The following is a 17,896-nucleotide window of genomic DNA, read 5'->3' on the forward strand; positions in this document are numbered from 1 at the left end:
TACTTGATTCGTCATAGAATTCTGAAGGAGTACGTTCTTCCTTTGAGATCGTCTGCGGAATCAAAACACCTGTAGTTTCTGGAAACCGGCTCGGAAGACTTTTCTGTTCCGTACTTTGCAGCAGAACTCAGCATACTCATTTTTTTTTTCATTGTACCAGCGGTCTTTTCTATGGGAATCAAAATAGCCACTGTTGAGATCTGTCGAGGCTATTACGAGCAGAGGTAATGCACAGTTAGTGTATAGTGGTGTTATTGTTTTCAGCTAATCCTTCCGGATTGCGTGCTGGTACTCTGTGAGGCAAGGGAGCCTAGGTAGAACGTCTGAGGAACCACCAGGTGAGAGAAATTATTTTTGAATGTTTTACCGCCGGACTGTTATAAGACCACCAATTCGTTCATAATTCGTTCGTTCTCCAAGTGCCTGCTCAAAACGAAATAAATAATCGGCATTGTTTTACACAAAACCTTATTTAAATTCTTCAGTTCCTAATAACTACAGCATAAAAAAACAATACTGAGACATTTAGGCTTCAGTGAGGAAAATTCTAGACTCGCACGAAAATTTGAATTCCATCTCAAGACTATATGTGTAATTTCGGTCAGGCACTGATATTCCCCTGACATGCCTCTAAAATATTTCCAAAGCTTCTATTGTACGTGCTCTCGCTCATTTCTATAAGGTTTAATATTGTGTACGATTAAGCGGCCTTTAAGAATTTTGTTTTCTTTTAAACGACGATGAGCAACAATGGCCCTTATGTAACGCGTGGAGGCGGCCATACAGAAACAAAATTTTGCATTCATTTACTAATTTTGTTTCTGTATGGCCGCCTCCACGCGTTACATAAGGGCCATTGTTGCTCATCGTCGTTTAAAAGAAAACAAAATTCTTAAAGGCCGCTTAATCGTACACAATATTAAACCTTATAGAAATGAGCGAGAGCACGTACAATAGAAGCTTTGGAAATATTTTAGAGGCATGTCAGGGAAAAATTTTGCATTCATTTACTACCGGGGTGGTGCAGTGGTAAGACGCCCGACTACTGTGCCGGAGTTAAAAAAAGTTAAATTGGTTCACAGGAAGGGAAAGGCGCAGTAACTGTCACACTTGCTCTGTGGACACCCGAACCGCGCCGTAAGGGAAGGGAGGAAGGTGGGAATGAAAGTGGAAAGAGAGAAAGAGGAGCCGTAGTGGAGGGCTACGGAGTAATTTCGACCACCTGGGGATCTTTAACGTGCGCTGACATCGCACAGCACACGACGCCTCTTCGTTTCGCCTCCATCGAAACGCAGCCGCCGTGGTCGGGTTCGAACCCGGGAACTCCGGCACAGTAGTCGGGCGTCTTACCACTGCACCACCCCGGCGGGGTGTGCCGGAGTTCCCGGGATCGAATCCCGGCCTCGGCGGCTGCGTTTCGATGGAGGCGAAACGAAGTGGCGTCCGTGTGCTGTGCGATGTCAGCGCACGTTAAAGATCCCCAGGTGGTCGAAATTACTCCGTAGCCCTCCACTACGGCTCCCCTTTCTCTCTATCCACTTTCACTCCCACCTTCATCCCTTCCCTTACGGCGCGGTTCAGGTGTCCACAGAGCAAGTGTGACAGATACTGCGCCTTTCCCTTCCTATGAACCAACCAACCAACCAACCAACCATTCATTTACTATGCATCTGTTGAAGTCAATCTGTGTAATCTGCCTCGAATGGTTCAGAATGTGAGCCCCAGCCATTCGCACCATATTGTGTCACCGGATCCGACACAAATTGCCCCCGCCGTGGTGGCGCAGTGGTTACGGCACTCGACTGCTGTACTCAAGGATGTGGGATCAAATCGCAGCCGCGGAGGCCGCATTTCAATGGAGGTGAAAAGCAAGGCACATACGTGCTTTGCAATGTCGTTGCACGCTAAAGAACCTCAGGTTGTGGAAATTTCCGGAGCCCTCCACTGCGGCGTTTCACAAAGCCTGATTTGCTTTGGGGCGTCAACCCCATAAACCGAATCAAAGAAAACAAAACAAATTACGTGCATGCTGTACATACGCGGTACGTTTGTAGGAAGTGGATCTGAAATTACATGCCATGCCTAATATTTGCGCTACTCAGTAACATTCCATCCACAATCCGCTCAGTCGATAATATAAAATGATGCATATTGTGTCAATCACTCCATTATTTTCAGGTGAACTGCGCAATGGCAGACTTCGTAACCACCGAAACACCTTGGGGGTGGCAATAGCCACATATGTTCCTCATACTCGGTCGCACTCTTCGCATTATTGCAGGGGGGGGGGGGGGGGGGGGGGCGCAGGGGCGCATTAGAACCTATTTTAAGACGTTTTGAATCTATTTTAGGACGTTTTGAGCGTCTTCTGCTCACGGTCTGAATTAGGTAACAACCGACGACAACCTTTAGTTTGCTTTAGCAAATAATGTATTGGCATGCGTTGTGAAACTTTTACTTGCATTCAAAATGCGACTTATATCTACATGGCAATTTTATTTTTCCCTTTGTTTTTCATTTCAACTCTATTTCAATTTCAATCCAAATTGTTCGATATATTGAATTTATTTCTAAAGGTAAACAATTAACTGCAGATTCTAAATTTGAATTGATTCCTTCATTCTAAATAACTCCCTTTAATTTCATTTCTCTAAGCGCTATTTTCTCTCCACAGCTGCTAGCCTTCCTTCGTGCATGACGTGAGGACTTTTTGAAAACTGAGACGCCGGGTTTTTGTTCATGTAACCAGTAGAGTGCTGTCGCATCAAACATTTTTGACACGTTTATCGTTCTCAAACTTCATAGCAGCAGATATTTCAATGGGCGTTTGTTTATTCCGATGGAGCTGCTCGAACTGTGGTTTTAAACACGAGTATTTGAGATGTTTCACATTGCATTCCCTTTCGTCAGGGGCAGCATTTCGATGTTTTCTGGCGCAACATTGGACTTCTCGGGTGTGTGAATGTGAAGCCTCATATGTAAGCTAATAAATGGACAACCTCCCCTACTAGGCTCTTACTGCTTGGCCAAATTCGATGCCACTTTCAACACAATAGCCTTTAGTGCCGTTCGTTCTGTGGCGTACCGTTAAAATTAGGGAAGCTCGCTGCTCATCGCATGCACTTGCTTCTAATTGAGTTGGGCGAGCTTAACGCACAGTATGCTGCACGTAACATGTGCTGACCGACATTGTTCGGACGTCTCAGTAATAATTATGCGACTTGGCGCTAAGCAACAAATTGTAACAATGCCGAGGTCATGCGGCCCGATCTAGCAGATAAGTGCAGTGTAGACAACACTCCCGCAAAATGCGCTCTTAAGCTGCGCCTATACTTCTCAATCGTTGATTCAAATGCGCTAATTAAATAGGCCGTCTGACTGCTTGAGGTCAGGGCGGGAAATGCTACGAGCGCTATCAAAAGAAGGATGGTAGCATTAAACCTGCTACATGGCCAGCACTTCATCGTGTTGTGAAGTGTCGACCGAGCGAGCGTCGATGAAGTGGCAACAGATCCGGTATCGCAAACGCATAGTGACGCACTTGAGCACGTCATCTGCATCAGGAACCATGTCTCAGACCCCCATTCGAAACAAAGTAGGAAGCAGCTGGTAAGCTGGAGGCAACTGCAGAAGTGCAACTTTGCAAGCATATTTTACCTTTAAAAAAAACTCCCGAAAAATATACCAAGACATACGTCATTGATGTGGTGACAGACCAACACTATACCATGCAACAAGCGGCTGCCAGAAAATACCAGCAATCCTACACATGAGGACCAGTGAGGACATGGCCAACAAAGTTCAGTTGGTCGATCGGGCATGCGCTGCAGCCGTGAACGCCGGGGCGCGCTGAAGGCACCGTTATTTTCAGAGAAAATAAATTTCTCACTCTGTGAAGTTTCACTCTGTGAAATTCACTATGTGAAGTTTCGCAAGTGCTAATAGCAAAGAGCTCTGACAATACCGAAGACCTCTTGAGTAAAAATCCAAAGGGTGCAATGAAGTCTCTCATATGCTATAATGGAAAAGCATTTCTATTTCTGCTGCAGGTATACATCGACGTCCGTCATTTAGTGACGACATAGTGTTTGTTGTATGGACATTCCTGGTATTACTTGATCAGAGACGTAATCAGTAGTGCTCCACCAGTTCCGCAGCGGATTCCTGTCATTGCAATCAAATTATTAATAGTAGTTGAATGACCTGTTTGAATTGGTTCAATTATTTCTGTAAGATTTAAATATTTCCTAAGTGTTGAATGGATTGGTCAGTAGATAATTATACGGCTGACGGCTTTAAATTGATAACGTTTAATTTTTATTTAAATTGGTTGATGTCATATTAATTAGGTGATTTTATATAAAACAAAAAAATTTACATCCTTAATTATTTTAGCGCTTCACTGATTAAACTGGTAATGGATGATTGCAGTTCATGAGCACACTGGGCCGGCAGTCTCTGTGCCCAGCTCCCAGCGACAGGCCCTGCACATGCCACTCCATAGGGCAAAAATGCTTTAGCATTATTAATAAAGAGCTCTGATAGAACTCTTGTTCCCTGTCTCTTGTATCTTCTGTTCCCTGACTTTCCTTCCGCACCTGCGTTCCTGTGCCTGCGTCACGTTCTGCGAACTAATATGCATCGTCTGCCTGCTATGCATTTTAACGAGATATAGGAAGGCGAGCATACGGCTTCCAGACTGAGTGTTGGCTGGCAAAAACGTGAAAAAGAGAAACACTTTTGCGAGCTGCTGCAAGGACACCCGCCATTTCTAATGCGCTTTGGAATAGTCTTAAGGCAGGGCATGAATCACGGTTGATTTAGTTCGGGCCGAGACGCATCCCTGGGCGGGTCATTCTGCTCTTGTTTCTCGTTCCGAGGCAGATACACTGGCGGTGTCAGAACGTCGGAGAAATTGTGCTGTCACGACTAAACGGAAGCTTAGCGTCGGGATGGGCTGGGTATATGCGTTAGCGAGCAAAGAATTACCCCTCGACACCCACAAGCGTTGCTCGCAGCGACACTCTTCTCAGGTAAGACTGTAAATATATCTTGTTTGTAGATAAGGTTTGTTGGAATACAGATAGATAAATTTGTTGTTTGCTTTTATGCAGTAGTTATTGCTTTTACAGTGCATTACGATGCAAAGCACACAAGTGAAGCAGAACGATGGGTTTAAGAGAATCTGCAAAGTAATGAAGCAAAGTTAAAACAATTTCGTAAGCGAAATGGAGTTTACGGTGAGATGATGGAAGTGGCAAGGAAATACGCCTAGTTCCGGCAGGCAGAGACCGCAAGTCTAGACCTCGAGAGAGAGACAACTAGAAGATTAAAAAGGTGGGTTGAGTCCATTTAGCATGTATTCTCAAATAATGAATGACAGTTTGCCGGTTCGCCGCTTAAGGTAAAAAAAACAAAACATGTAGCAGGTGTTCCTTAACGGTACTTATCTGTGTGACAGAAGTCTGGTTGCTAAAAAAAGGGCTCAGCTTGAACTTACGCTAAATCAGTGAGGTATACAAAGAAAGATTATTGCTGAAACCTTACAAGGGAGGAAGAGAGCAGAGTGACAGCGGGTACAAGCGCGAGGAAAACCGATGGATTTTTAGTGTGACTAATTGGATTCCGAGAAAAGACAAGTGCAACAAGGTGGGGCAGAAAGTAGGGTGAGTGGAAGAAATCGGAAGTATTATGGGGATAACAAAGGCCGCAGCACGGGTAGAAATGGAGAGTGATGTTTGAGACATCTTTGTGTGCAGTTTGCTTAACTGGGCTGATGATGACGGTAAGGCAGTGATCCTATTCGATAATTTGCTTCGTGAATTATTGCTGACTGGAATGACAAATCTGTGATGTTTTTGAATGCTGCTAGTGTTTTCTTAATCGGAAAATATGTAAACTCGTTTTCTAAACCCACGCGAAAAAATATTGAACTTTTATGCTTGTATTTTGCTACTGCAGTGATTCCGGACACGGGGCCATGTTCAGTTATTTGTGTGCCACATGGTGCATAAGAGGAAATTAACTGCTTTACAGTTCTGCATTAAACGATACTACACAGTAAGTGAATGTCCTGACTCAGACCTTCGTAATGTGTGCTTTGTAGCGTTACACCATGCACATGAATACGGCTCGACGTATGCGGAGATGTGGAAGCGCTGGCTTACAGCCCTGCAGTGCGTGATTGGGAAAGCATGCCGTGAAAATGTAATTTTAGACCCTTTTTCTTTGCCCCCTTGTCAACCTGAACCGATAATTGTTATATTTGGCTGTTGATGTATTTGCGTTTGTTCCCTCGCGACATTGGTTACTGCAGTAGAGAGTACAAAATTAATGCGCGTTGAAAAGAGTGCTTCAACTTTTAAATTGTTTTTTAGACTTATATTAGTTACAAATTAAAGCTTCTGCGGAATAACAGTTTTCCCGCTCTTTTACTGCAAACTCATTATGCGCACGAAAGAGCGCGTTGACGATCCTGTCGGAAAAACGCTAGCAACCTTATGCAATGTTCAAAAGCCCACGAAACCTCGGTAGAGTTCCGCGCTGCTCTGTTGACTGATGTTAATATTGACTCCGTGACAATTGAGATCGCCCGAACAGAATCGCTTAAGAACATTTGAGTCGATAGAAAATTGGTTTCAAAGCCTTCGGAACACTCCTGTGACTGATGTCTTACTTATAGGTACATGTGCACTAGTTGTACAAAGTGAGCACGAATAAATATTCCAATGGTAAGACGTTAAACTTTAAGGCTAGCATATTAAAAGTGCAATAAATTATGGAAAACTTCATGACGCGTATCTGCTTCGCACTGAAGGCAAGCATGTGAATTCATACATTTTGACAGCCCTCATTCATTTCTATTTTTCTTTCCTCCTTATGTTAGCGCGACGGTGGCATGAAAATCCTTCCTCTCTTCTTTCCTGCCATCAGCTTACTGCGTAAGTGCACATAAAATCCACTGATTCTTGAGATGTATACTCACAAAGAAAAAAAAAAAACTACTTGCATTACATACGTTTAGAGCCTCGATTGCTCCCCTATTTAAATAATTCAGGGCATTTCGTTTTGCAATCGACGCATTCTGACTACGCTTTCAGTGAAGCGGCTCCTATGAAACTCACGTATTCTTCTATAAGTAATACATACACTTTTAAGCACATGAACGTTTCTTTGTTATCAAGTTAACCATGGTCGTGAATTGGTGAGCTGTGCCTGCTGAACTACAGGCATTATAACGCTTATGGGGTCTCAACGAGGCTAGCTAGGGCTCTGCTCTCAGAGTCAAACGCCACGCCACTAGCTCAGACCACACCCGTGGCCGTGAAGGACATACTGAGACATAGCCAAGCAAGCTGTTTATTGGGAGTTCCCAATGTTCCTCCTCGATCGTAGCAGCATCCGAGCGGTCCGACGTCGTCGTTCTCACATCATGTAGAGACTTGAGCTTCTTTTGTTGATGGGGGAGTGAGGCCATGTTCCGCTTTTTACTACCTTGTTTTGTTGATGTCTTTTCAGAGCCACCTGGGTATTATTGCATTCAATCAAAGCTAAATTGGAAAGGATAAAGTTTAAAAACGCGTTGCAATGGCATTTATTTCAATAAAGGACTGAAATAGTGCATAAGCCTAATTCATGCCCGCTTACTCCAGAATGCGAAATCAAATGCAATCTCGCTTTTCAGATTTGGTCACGGGCGACTCTGCTCGAGGGAGCTTCAGGAAGGGCCATGTTGACGTGTACAAACCGAGCGAGTCGGAGCTCTCGTACAAGATGCCTTCGAAGGTGTACCGAGTACGCCCCCCTTTGGGCGGTGAAGAGAAGCAACGTAAGTCCAACAATTTGTGATGACTGAAGCTAAGTATATACGCCACAATAGATTGATGGACTGCCATTTTGAAATGACAAATAGAACAACACTTTTGCAGGAGACGCTATCCATGCTTTTCATTATCAGTGCGCCGCGCATAAGAGGGGGAAGGCACGAGTACAGAGACATGGCGAGGGTTTGATACCGCATAAATACTGTGACGTACGGCGTCGAAAGAAAACACGCGCAATAATAATTACAAGAATGACATGGCAGAAAACCTACAGGTGGCAACGGGGACAGATGACAAGCTGTGTGAATTTCTCTATGGATGTTTAAAAAACCGTATTTGTTTTTCGTATAGAACAATGGATGAGCTACCTAGGCAATGGTTTTAGTGTTAAAAATTTCGTTGACTTAAACATTTAACAATGTAATAATCATGCAAGCCTCTTTAGCGCTTAAATCGACAGCCGAATAACGTTATAACTAAGATTTCAGCATGAATTGCATCGCGTGGGAATGCCCAAATTTAACGATCAGCGGGAGACCGCACGATATCACTACAGTAGTCTCCCTTACGAATACGAGAACGACGACCCTGTTGCCGAGAAAACCAATCTAAAATGCTGAAAAAAGCTCCTGAGCATTCCAGGCCTATGGGGCCCTACTCGGGGTCTGCCCAGCTGCAAGTGAATGTTTGTTTTCACTGATGCAATTATTAGCTGACGACTGCACAGGAAAGAATGCCTATCCCCTTTTGTTTCTTTAGTAGATGTTGAGAATTTTCCAAATTTGGGAAAATCATTTGCTGTCAGAACGCAACTGCGTTTCACGGGGTTCTTATAACACAGCATTTCTAGTACAAGAGAAGCGCGTCACTTGCAATCAATGAAGGCAAAGCGGAGATGGTCAGAGGCAGAGAACACACCTTCATTCTGCGCGCGCAGGTGAACCGGAAAGCACCGTCCCCAGCATCGTCTCAACCGACCAGCCCCCAGAAAAGTAAGCGAACGCAGTGCACCAATTCAGATGGTGCCGTCGATGCCAAATTCCGTGATAGTATAGTGTGGCGAGCGCCACCGCTATTCACGAGAAAAAAAATTGAGTGTTGAAGCCTGGACGAAGTCTGCTGCTATAAAGTTTCTTTTTTATTTTAAACTGATAATGAATTATTTGCCTAGTTGTAGGATAGCGCGACCTGGTCACACGTACAGGAACCTTTGAAGAATTTATTTCATATAATTATATACACGTTGTGCTGTTTCCAAATCAAAATTAGCCGTCCAGAACCCTTCTATTCACGTTACCTCTAGGCCGCACATAAGCTCATTTAGTTTTATTATGGCTGATGCTTCATAAGTTAGCTGGTAGTATACGCTATCTCGTCATATCCTCAACGGCAGGAAGTTGGCCCATTGTTCCCCATCATTTTTGTACATCGTTTGTCATCCACCTCGTTTATTTCTCTCTATTTTAACGCACACACGGACTCGCTATTTTGATATAAGTCCGCTCCCAAGCCACTGCTAACCGATATGCTAATTGATACCAAAGCTAATATTACTACTCGCATATCATGCGGTGTCTAGAGACCACAAATCACACCCATGAGAGCATCGCAGTGTCATTCTAAATTCGCGGGCGGGAAAAAAACAAGACAAGAATACCTGCTGAGGGCGCAGAAAACATCGAGGTTTCTGATGTAGCTGGACTTTTCCTCGAATTAAGGAAGAGAGCGAAATATCGCTTGCTTCGCGTCGGTCGAACTGATAAAAGACGTCGACCCGCCGAGGAAGTAGTAAAGAAACGTAGTGAAGTCAATTTTTTGCTTGTGTCTCCGAGGTTGTTTTTACTGTCTTTACAAAAATTGAGGATAGGTACGTTTAACTTAGCTGAACCTAAGAAGACAAAGAGGAAGCGCGAGACTTCTTCTTGGATGTCTGAGGACCTCGAGGGCCCCACATCAGAGTCTAGATTACACAAAAATGTCGAGAGAACTTCAAGGGGGAAGTTTTGCGTAGGTATTACCCTTTCAGCGAAATCGTTCAGAACTGGCACTCCAGGCGCTAAGGGTGGAGGTGTGTGAAGAGGGAGATAGGAGAAAAAAAAGCAAGGCAGCAGCAGAAGCTAGCGCTGCCTTTAAGGTTTGACGCGATAGCGTAGGCTATTGGACGATCCCCCTGTGTGGGTATGTGCCATTACTTTAGAGGACAACCACAACAACGTTGGCTGCCACCCAACATATGAATTCGGCTTTAACAAAGCCGGATAGATGTATGGATGGAATATAGGAGCGTCTCCTTTTGAAACGGGGTGGAAGCAGTTGCTATCATGCTCATTTGCCCCCCTAATTCTAATCCTGACCGGATGAGGCTGCCAGCGCTCCCCCTAGGGGTATTATGAATTCAAATGACATGGCCGGCTGATTCTGATATCACCCTCCCATATGAAAGGAGATGCGCGAATAGGCAGCTCCTGCCAAAGGGAATATCAGGCAACCCTACGGCCAGTCTCTGCGCGGCCATGTCAGCTGCCAGCTACCGCCTTTCAGCGCCATGCTCGCGCATATGGAACACACGCTGATCGAGCTATGGAAGGACGTAGTAATATTTTATCTTCAAAAAGTGTGGTGCCCATGTTATCAATGAACAATGTTCGATGACAGCGGGAATGTGGCTGGAATTATCCGTGGAACAAAAGGAGTAGCATAACACTGCTTTTCGATGCAGCAGGGTGGCATTCATGAAAGCTGAAGTGGGTCTACATGTTCGCTAGAAAATTATTCTTGTTTCCGTATCCACGCCTGCTAGCAAACAATGTGCAAAAGCTTAGAGAAAATCTCGCTTCCTTATTTTTTATTCCGAATTATTTACAATGAATGCCCAGCTCACTCGTCTCAAATATGAGACCAAGGTGGATGCCTGCGTTCCGTCTTTCCTTCTGTCTGTACAGTATTTTTCCGTTTTGCTTACAAGTGGCGTTTGTGCAAGCTGTACGTCGAACGCTGGAGAGCTGCGTGGGATTACATTGTCCAGTGAATGTGGAAACCGTGCAGTGACCTGGCCGTGATGTGCATATCAGACATCCATCGACTGGCCAACGAGAAGCTCGAGACGGCGGTCAGGTTGTATTACGACAGCGGGGCCGGCGAGGAACAGACGCTAAGAGAAAACAGGGAGGCCTTCAACAGGTGGGTGTCCACTCAACCTGCTGGAAGCTGACAATTGGCGCCCGCTCAATCTTCTATACGACTGTTGAAATGGCCGCCGCGGCAAAGGATACTGCTTTTTGTTTTGTTTTTGTTTCATCCCATTGGTGGCGGTTTTCTGATGATGTCGACCCTGTAGGATCAAGTCACGCTGGTCATGGCAGAAACCGGCTCTGATGACAATATTTTGTTGAATGAAACAAGCCCCATACCCATCCTATACTGGCGGACCGGCACCGGGATGCCTTGGAATGATAGAGCATGACTTCACATTTGACACACGCTTGACGAAATCAGAGCCGATTCCGTCATGCGAAAATTAAACATTGGCTGCTAGTTTTGTGAACAATCGGTGAAACGTGGTGTGCTTGACTAGGCTGCGCGCAAACCATCTATTTCTGCTCTTGGTCGTTGGCTTCATAACCTCCCGGTGCTGTTATAATGACTGATGCCTCGAGAAAATGAATGAAACGCTACGAAATATAGGTCACGACTGAATTGGTCTCGTGCAGACTTCGTTTTCGACCGAAGCTGCTGATGGACGTATCGCGCGTCAACACGGAGACAACCCTGCTGGGAAGTGCAGTGTCGATGCCGGTGGGCTTTGCGCCGTCGGTAATGCAGCAGCTGGCGCACCCTGATGGCGAAACAGGAACTGCCCAAGGTGCACCGCTTTGCTTTACTTTTGTAGCAATGTAGCGGCAGAAGCCATTTTCTTGGTAATAAACAGTGCAGCTGTAAGAGAAGTAGGTAGAAACCGAAAATGGCAATGTATTTCAATTAGCATGAGCTCTTCTTGCGTTGAACGCGAGAAATTACAAGAAACGAACTATATGGCTGCCGGAAATGGCAATAAATTAGTTCATTCAGAAATGTTTACACTCTTTCAGTCGAAATATTTTGTACAGTAAATGTCAGCGCATAATATAAAGAGATGTCTAGAGGAAGGTACCGGTTCCTTGTATAAACCATATAATTCAAGGCTTATACAGACTAGTCCAGTGAGGCGTTATAAAAACTACGAATTAATGCTGAATCAAAAAGGCGCTCGACTGCTGTACCGACGGATGTGGGATCGAATCCAGGCCATGTCGGGGAGGCAAAAAGCAAGGCGCCCATGTTGTAGTGCGATGTCAGTGCACGCTAACTCAGAGCGTGCTACAATTTTCGGAGCCCTCCACTATGGCGTCTCTCATAGCCTGAGCCGCTTTGGAAGGCAAACTCCATAAACCTAACCAATTGACCAGAGAAAACTGTGAGGTATTGCGTATATTTTAAGAAGGCGTGACGGCAGAAATTCGTTATTTCAGAACTTGAGATCTTTTCGCAAACTTCCAAGATTGCAAAACATAAGTTCAAGCAGGCAAAACATTTCCAGGAAAATACTCTCCGCCACAGGGGACGTAATTTTCTGTAAAAGCTCTTTAACTGATTAAATAACTAAATATAATTAACAATATTTCTCATAACCAACTTGAGTGCTTTATGCCAACAGGGAGTTCGAAACCGTGGAGGCAAGGATCACATGCTGTTATAGAAGCAAATATAGTGGGGGACACTTAGCTATGCCTTTAATGGCATGAAGCGATATTGTTCGCTATCACAAGAAATGTGAAGCCCCATTTAATGAATCAGTGTTCAACGATTTCAGGTGCATCACACAGACGACCGTTAACTGATGGGTCATGCAGAAGCGGTGGTAAGACGTGTTTAAATCCGGTCTTTTTATCTTTGCGCACGTCTCTCAGATAATGTGGCAGCTAGAAGCTCTGTAAGAATATGCATGTGTGAGATTATAGAGGCAGTAATTAAAGGAGTAAGCACCATATCGCAATATTGAACTGAGTCAGTAAATTGCAGGAGATTAAAAGCTATCATTACAATTACCGTTGATGTGGTTGGAAGCGCCACCTTGCATACTTGCAGCAAAATACGATACGTTGGGATATATGAACCGGCAGCTTGAACCATAACTGGTGAGGGCCGTGGGTGTGTTTTGGGTAAGAGTTAAAGAGTTTGTGAAAACGAAGGTAATGACAACGTCCGTTAACGCTCTGCCCTTAAAGGCGAAGCTTCAATGCCATCCAACTTATTCATTTGCTTTGCAGCGTGCTGCAAAGAAAATCACAGTGTTCGCCTACTACGTGGTCGTTATTTTTGAGGGTGATGTTATAGTGCCTAGAATATACTGGCTAGTGTGACGAGCGCGCCGGCTGGGATGGCTCGGAGAGCAATGAAAGCCGCCGGCGGCCGTGCCGAGGCGCTGCTATGCAAGAGGGTGCGGCTTCCGCACGCCAGTGCGACCGCTTGCCTGTGAGCGTCGCCGGATGCCAACAGGTTGCGGAGAATATATCTTATCTACCTCGCCGGTTCTTCGCAGGCAATATCAAAATTTTCTGTCAGCACTGCTGAGTGAAGACGTTGTAGGTCTTTTGTTTTTATATTTACAGAAGAGAAAACGCAGCATTGTGCGCGTGCCAGGTTCCGATTTGTGTTCTGTATTTTGTTCTTTGCTTTCGCATTTCTGCGAAAAAGCAGACGGCACACCTGCCGATAGCAGTTATCACAGGCCATACAGTTTAATATGCGTATGTGTTTACATATCAATAATCTGGAAATAAAGAATGGTACTCGGGACAATTTCAGCTTTTATTTCATCCGAGAAAGAGCTTTTTTTCGGCTTCTCAACACAAGACAGTACAAATACACGATACAAAATACACATGCTCAATACAAGTTATGCAAACCTGCATTCGACTTTCGAGCTTTACCTTGAACTATTGGCAGTGCCGCAGCTTCAAATACTTCTGCCACTGCCTTTGTCCTTCACGCTCTCTGTTCAAACCTTTCACAAGGAATCGAAAACGTAAAAGAATGTAGAACCTAAGCACTGTTGCTAAAGTATTTTTTCCGTGTTCGGGACACCCTAGCTGAGGAAATGTCAAAGAGTGGAGACACTGCGCAAACTCCTGCATGCTGTCTTCGTGCAGCTTATTTTTACTGAAAAACGCAGTGAATGCATCCTCCATGACCCTTACAGCCTTTGCTAGGTCAACAGAGGGATAAATTAGCCCGCCATTATCAAAATGAGCTGTAAACCAGGAGTCAGCATCGTTCAGCGCATCTTTTTGGGTGGCACACGAGAGGGCTGCACAGGTGGTACACGCATTTCTAGCAACAGCTTTTCTAGCAACATAGCCCGCAGCATAGTAAATTAAAGCTGAGTTGCTCTTTTTTTTAGAATATCCGTCATGGTCATCTTCAAGCTGAACAGACTGGAAAACATTCTCTGCTTCATCAATGTTTCCACTGTCGAGAAGGCTGTCCAGTGTTTCTGAAAAGGACTTGTCTTTCACCTCAGGCACATCAGCAGTAGTTAAGAGCGATTTAACAACAGAAGGAGAGCAATTGCCTCCTCTTGGTGACCTTGCAAGGTTATAAAAAGACAAAAGGTTGACAGAAACCAGAAACTGTGATACAGTAGGGTGGTCGTTGCACCCTGAAGACTGTCTGATTATCCCAAAGAGATTTTCAAGTTTGTCTTGGCTCCATCGAGCAGTTAAGAGGTATTTGAAGCCTGCAACAGTGGTCAGGTGGGATAACAGCTCTAGAGTACTTTTAATTGTTACCCTCAGCCCTGAAGCTGTACTTCCTGTCAAAAAGCCTCCTCCAGCTGGCTTAGCATGGGCCTCCCACTGGTCTAAATAGTCTAAAAATTTCTGCATGAACATTACATTTGGACTGTCAGGCTTTAATGCTCTCGTACTCACTCTTGCTGTCATAATTCGGATGAGTTTGTTCAACAGTTCAATGAAATCCTCAGTTGGCTGCACTACTTTGAACTGCGAGGCGACATGTTTTCTGTGCACAGAGAGCCCCTTGATAACCTCATCCCCGAAAAGCGAGGTTGACTCGCATTTTCTCGAAGCAGTTGGGCTTGATATGTGCAAGTGTAGAGTTACGCTGTCACGATCCACATCCCAGGCCAGATGGTGTTAAATAGCCCTTACGAACAAATCCATTTCTAATATTCGTAATTAAATGAGGAAAATCGGAAATGAAGAAGAGCCGCCTAGTAGGGTCCACAGGATGTCGTGTGCTGTTCTGGATGCGACCATCTGCACAGACTAAAAAGATAATGGTAATTGGATTTCTTTCACTAAAGTAACTGAATGTTTTTCACGTGACCTCTAAAAATATAACAAGGAAATCCTAATAAAGCAACGACAGTAATAAATCTGGGATAGGCAAGGTACCCAAGGAAGTCTACATAGGAAATACTTGCAGAAATAAAACAACCACCTGAACTCCGACAGAACAGAAACATACAGCTGTCTGTTAAAGAAGAGGTACTGTGATAACTTAGCTTTGCGCTCCTAAATTTTACCCAAGTCATTCAGTTATCCGTGGGGCGAAGATTGTTTCGCCCAATATACTTCAATATATTTGATACAAGCTACAGGATCAGCTTATCAAGCAAAGGCCTAATATATTGAGCACAGTAAAAATTCCGTATATTGTTCTATCCTGGCTATTTTTTTCTTAACGTGACAAAAATCTGCATGGCAATCTCACCTTGTACACCGAAGCTCCGCCACATGCTCCGGTTCCAGCTGGCGCCGTCACATGTTATAGTATCCACAAATAAGCCAGCTTTTTCAGAAAGAATAGTGGTTTCTACAATGATCTTTGCGAGAGTTGGCGCCTTCACATTCCCTCTCGAAGCGAAAATTCCAAGTATCTGTGTCCAATCTAAAACAAGGACAAGTAGGAACAATATGGATATGTTGCTAGCAAATCCTAAAATTGTACATCTAGAAAATGCAATTTCAAGCAGCTCACCTGTGAACGGTTGGAACAGTACAATCATACCATGGTCTGCCAGAATACCTTTTTGGTCACTTGATGATTGGTCACCAAGGTCAACGAAACCCTCAAAGCCACCTGAATTGCAAAAGTGGAATAATACTGAGCCCTTTATTCTTTCTTACAGTATTTCCAATTTTTTGCCTATGCATCAATCCAGGCTGAGCACTGATTTTCTAAATTCAAATGTACCTGTGGAACTACACGTCGAAAAATTAAACCAACGATTTCATGCATTCTGGACATGGGGGTAAAACTCACCGTTAGGTTTCACATCAAGGTGCTCTGACAACTTCAGTTCGTCTATTACGAGACCACCATGACGGCTGAAGGCGTCCATGTCCTTTGTTTTTTCCCCCAGTGCAGCATACACTTTAGGATTCAGTCCAAAGCAACCCTTGAAGCGTTGCAGATATTTCTTCAGGCAGGCTCGGCTTGGAAGTATCATGACCTTTTCTTTCCGTAAATGTTCATAAAGTCTGGGACTTCGCATCCGCATCATTATGCACTCAACAATCCATTCGTCAGGGTAAGTCATTCCCCTGAGTGATTTTCGTTGAGCAGCAGCGAAGCAGTTCTTGACTGCAAGTTGCTGTTTCTGAGGGAGAGCCCGAATACTAGCTTCTAGAGCCTCTTCGGTGATTGATTTATTTTCATCTTTCATTCGCGCCATTTGCTCCTGCACGCTGGCCAGTTTGTTTTTTGTTCTTCTCAGGTTGCGGGAGACGTTCTGGGGTTTATTTTTCTCGCTGCTGGTCCTTTCCTGCTTTTTCAACCTTTGCATTTTGTTTTGAGCAAGCACTCGCTGGTATTTGCATTGAGCACAAGGGCTTCCTTCAGCTTCCGTTGTTAACAAGCACCTTGCCGCAAAGTACATCTTCCTGTACTGGACATATTTGCTTGACACTGGCTTTATTCCACTCCCGCAGCACAGTACCATCGCAGAAACTTTCTGAACCAGCAGTTCTGCCTCGCTGCACAATGTAAGCACCTCCTTGCTGTGCTCCCTTCCTCGTAAGTACACAGTGGCTAAAACAGTCCCCACTTCAGGCAAGGCCTTGTTAAACGTAACCATTCTTTCAATGAACAAAGTTCCGAAATTGTTTGCTTCGGCTTCGCACAAAGCATAGGACAAATTTACACCGGACGCACTCGGGACTTTCATCCATGCAGTCGGGATGAATATATTACTAAATGGGTGACCACTCTCGGCAGATGGCAGCTGTACAGCTTGGCTGTCACTTTGCGACGGTGACTCTTTTTCTGAATTGACTCTTTCGGCGGGGGTCATACCGGCAGCGGCATCGTCAGAACAGGCAGAACATTCAATATCACCTGTTGCACTGCTATCGCTAACATCGAACGGCTCGGATTTGTTTCGCCGCCTTTTTGTAGTAGGCTCCTGCAAGCAAAGGTTCCTCACCTTTCTCTTCAGTGCTTTTTTGGGCACTAGATGCTTGGGATATTGCTCAAACAATGTTGGCACGGCATCAGGAGTTAGGCGGGGTTTGTCTCGGGCGATCTCGTTCACCACGCCGTTCACAGTCACCTTGAAAGAACGTTCAATGTATTGCTCTTCAAAATGCTTCTCGCACACCGCGGATGATGATGTCAACCGCCTGTCCTCTCGTTTTATCAGTCTTTCCCACTCAAGCAGTCGCGCAGCGTCGGTGGGCGCAGTAAACAAAGAAACATGCTCCTTATTCGAACGATACCCACTTGTACACAGCGGGACAAAACACGTTCTTTCCTTGCACTGTCTCTTTGGTTTGGACATGTTGTGTCGATAGCACTTCACTAAGTGGCACCAAACATCAACGCTGTGCCTCGGTGAAGAGCAGATACGGACACAAGGCAGGCAATAACGGGCGCACAGCAACAACAGCTTTCAAACATGTGGCTTTACGATGCGAGAGAGCCGCGTCGTCTGCTGTGACAGCACCCTCCGGCAAAGCAGCGCCCACTGTCGTCCGCAATTGGCTTTCATAAGATGCGCAACCATCCTCTCC

The 17,896-nt window shown here is 44.8% G+C and overlaps 1 protein-coding gene and 1 pseudogene across 3 annotated transcripts in view; one reads left to right on the forward strand and one right to left on the reverse strand.

Annotated features, from left to right (window-relative positions):
* Nucleotides 1–4,676: 4,676 nt before the first annotated feature.
* Nucleotides 4,677–17,896, forward strand: part of LOC146190093 (uncharacterized) — a 28,198-nt gene continuing 14,978 nt past the window's right edge. For 2 of the 3 annotated variants that reach the window (XM_084604837.1, XM_084604839.1), the window contains exons 1-8: nt 4,677–5,033; nt 5,962–6,060; nt 6,887–6,941; nt 7,685–7,828; nt 8,761–8,815; nt 10,869–11,003; nt 11,534–11,685; nt 12,673–12,720. In XM_084604837.1, coding sequence (XP_084460963.1) covers nt 6,004–6,060; nt 6,887–6,941; nt 7,685–7,828; nt 8,761–8,815; nt 10,869–11,003; nt 11,534–11,685; nt 12,673–12,720 — 646 coding nt within the window. In that variant the 5' untranslated portion in view covers nt 4,677–5,033; nt 5,962–6,003. The remainder of the gene's footprint in view (nt 5,034–5,961; nt 6,061–6,886; nt 6,942–7,684; nt 7,829–8,760; nt 8,816–10,868; nt 11,004–11,533; nt 11,686–12,672; nt 12,721–17,896) is intronic. The other variant, XM_084604838.1, reaches the window with a different exon arrangement.
* Nucleotides 13,799–17,748, reverse strand: LOC146190094 (uncharacterized; annotated as a pseudogene).

The sequence above is a fragment of the Amblyomma maculatum genome, chromosome 5, assembly GCF_055883805.1.
Source record: "Amblyomma maculatum isolate TAMU_Amacu chromosome 5, ASM5588380v1, whole genome shotgun sequence".
Taxonomy (NCBI): Eukaryota; Metazoa; Arthropoda; class Arachnida; order Ixodida; family Ixodidae; genus Amblyomma; species Amblyomma maculatum.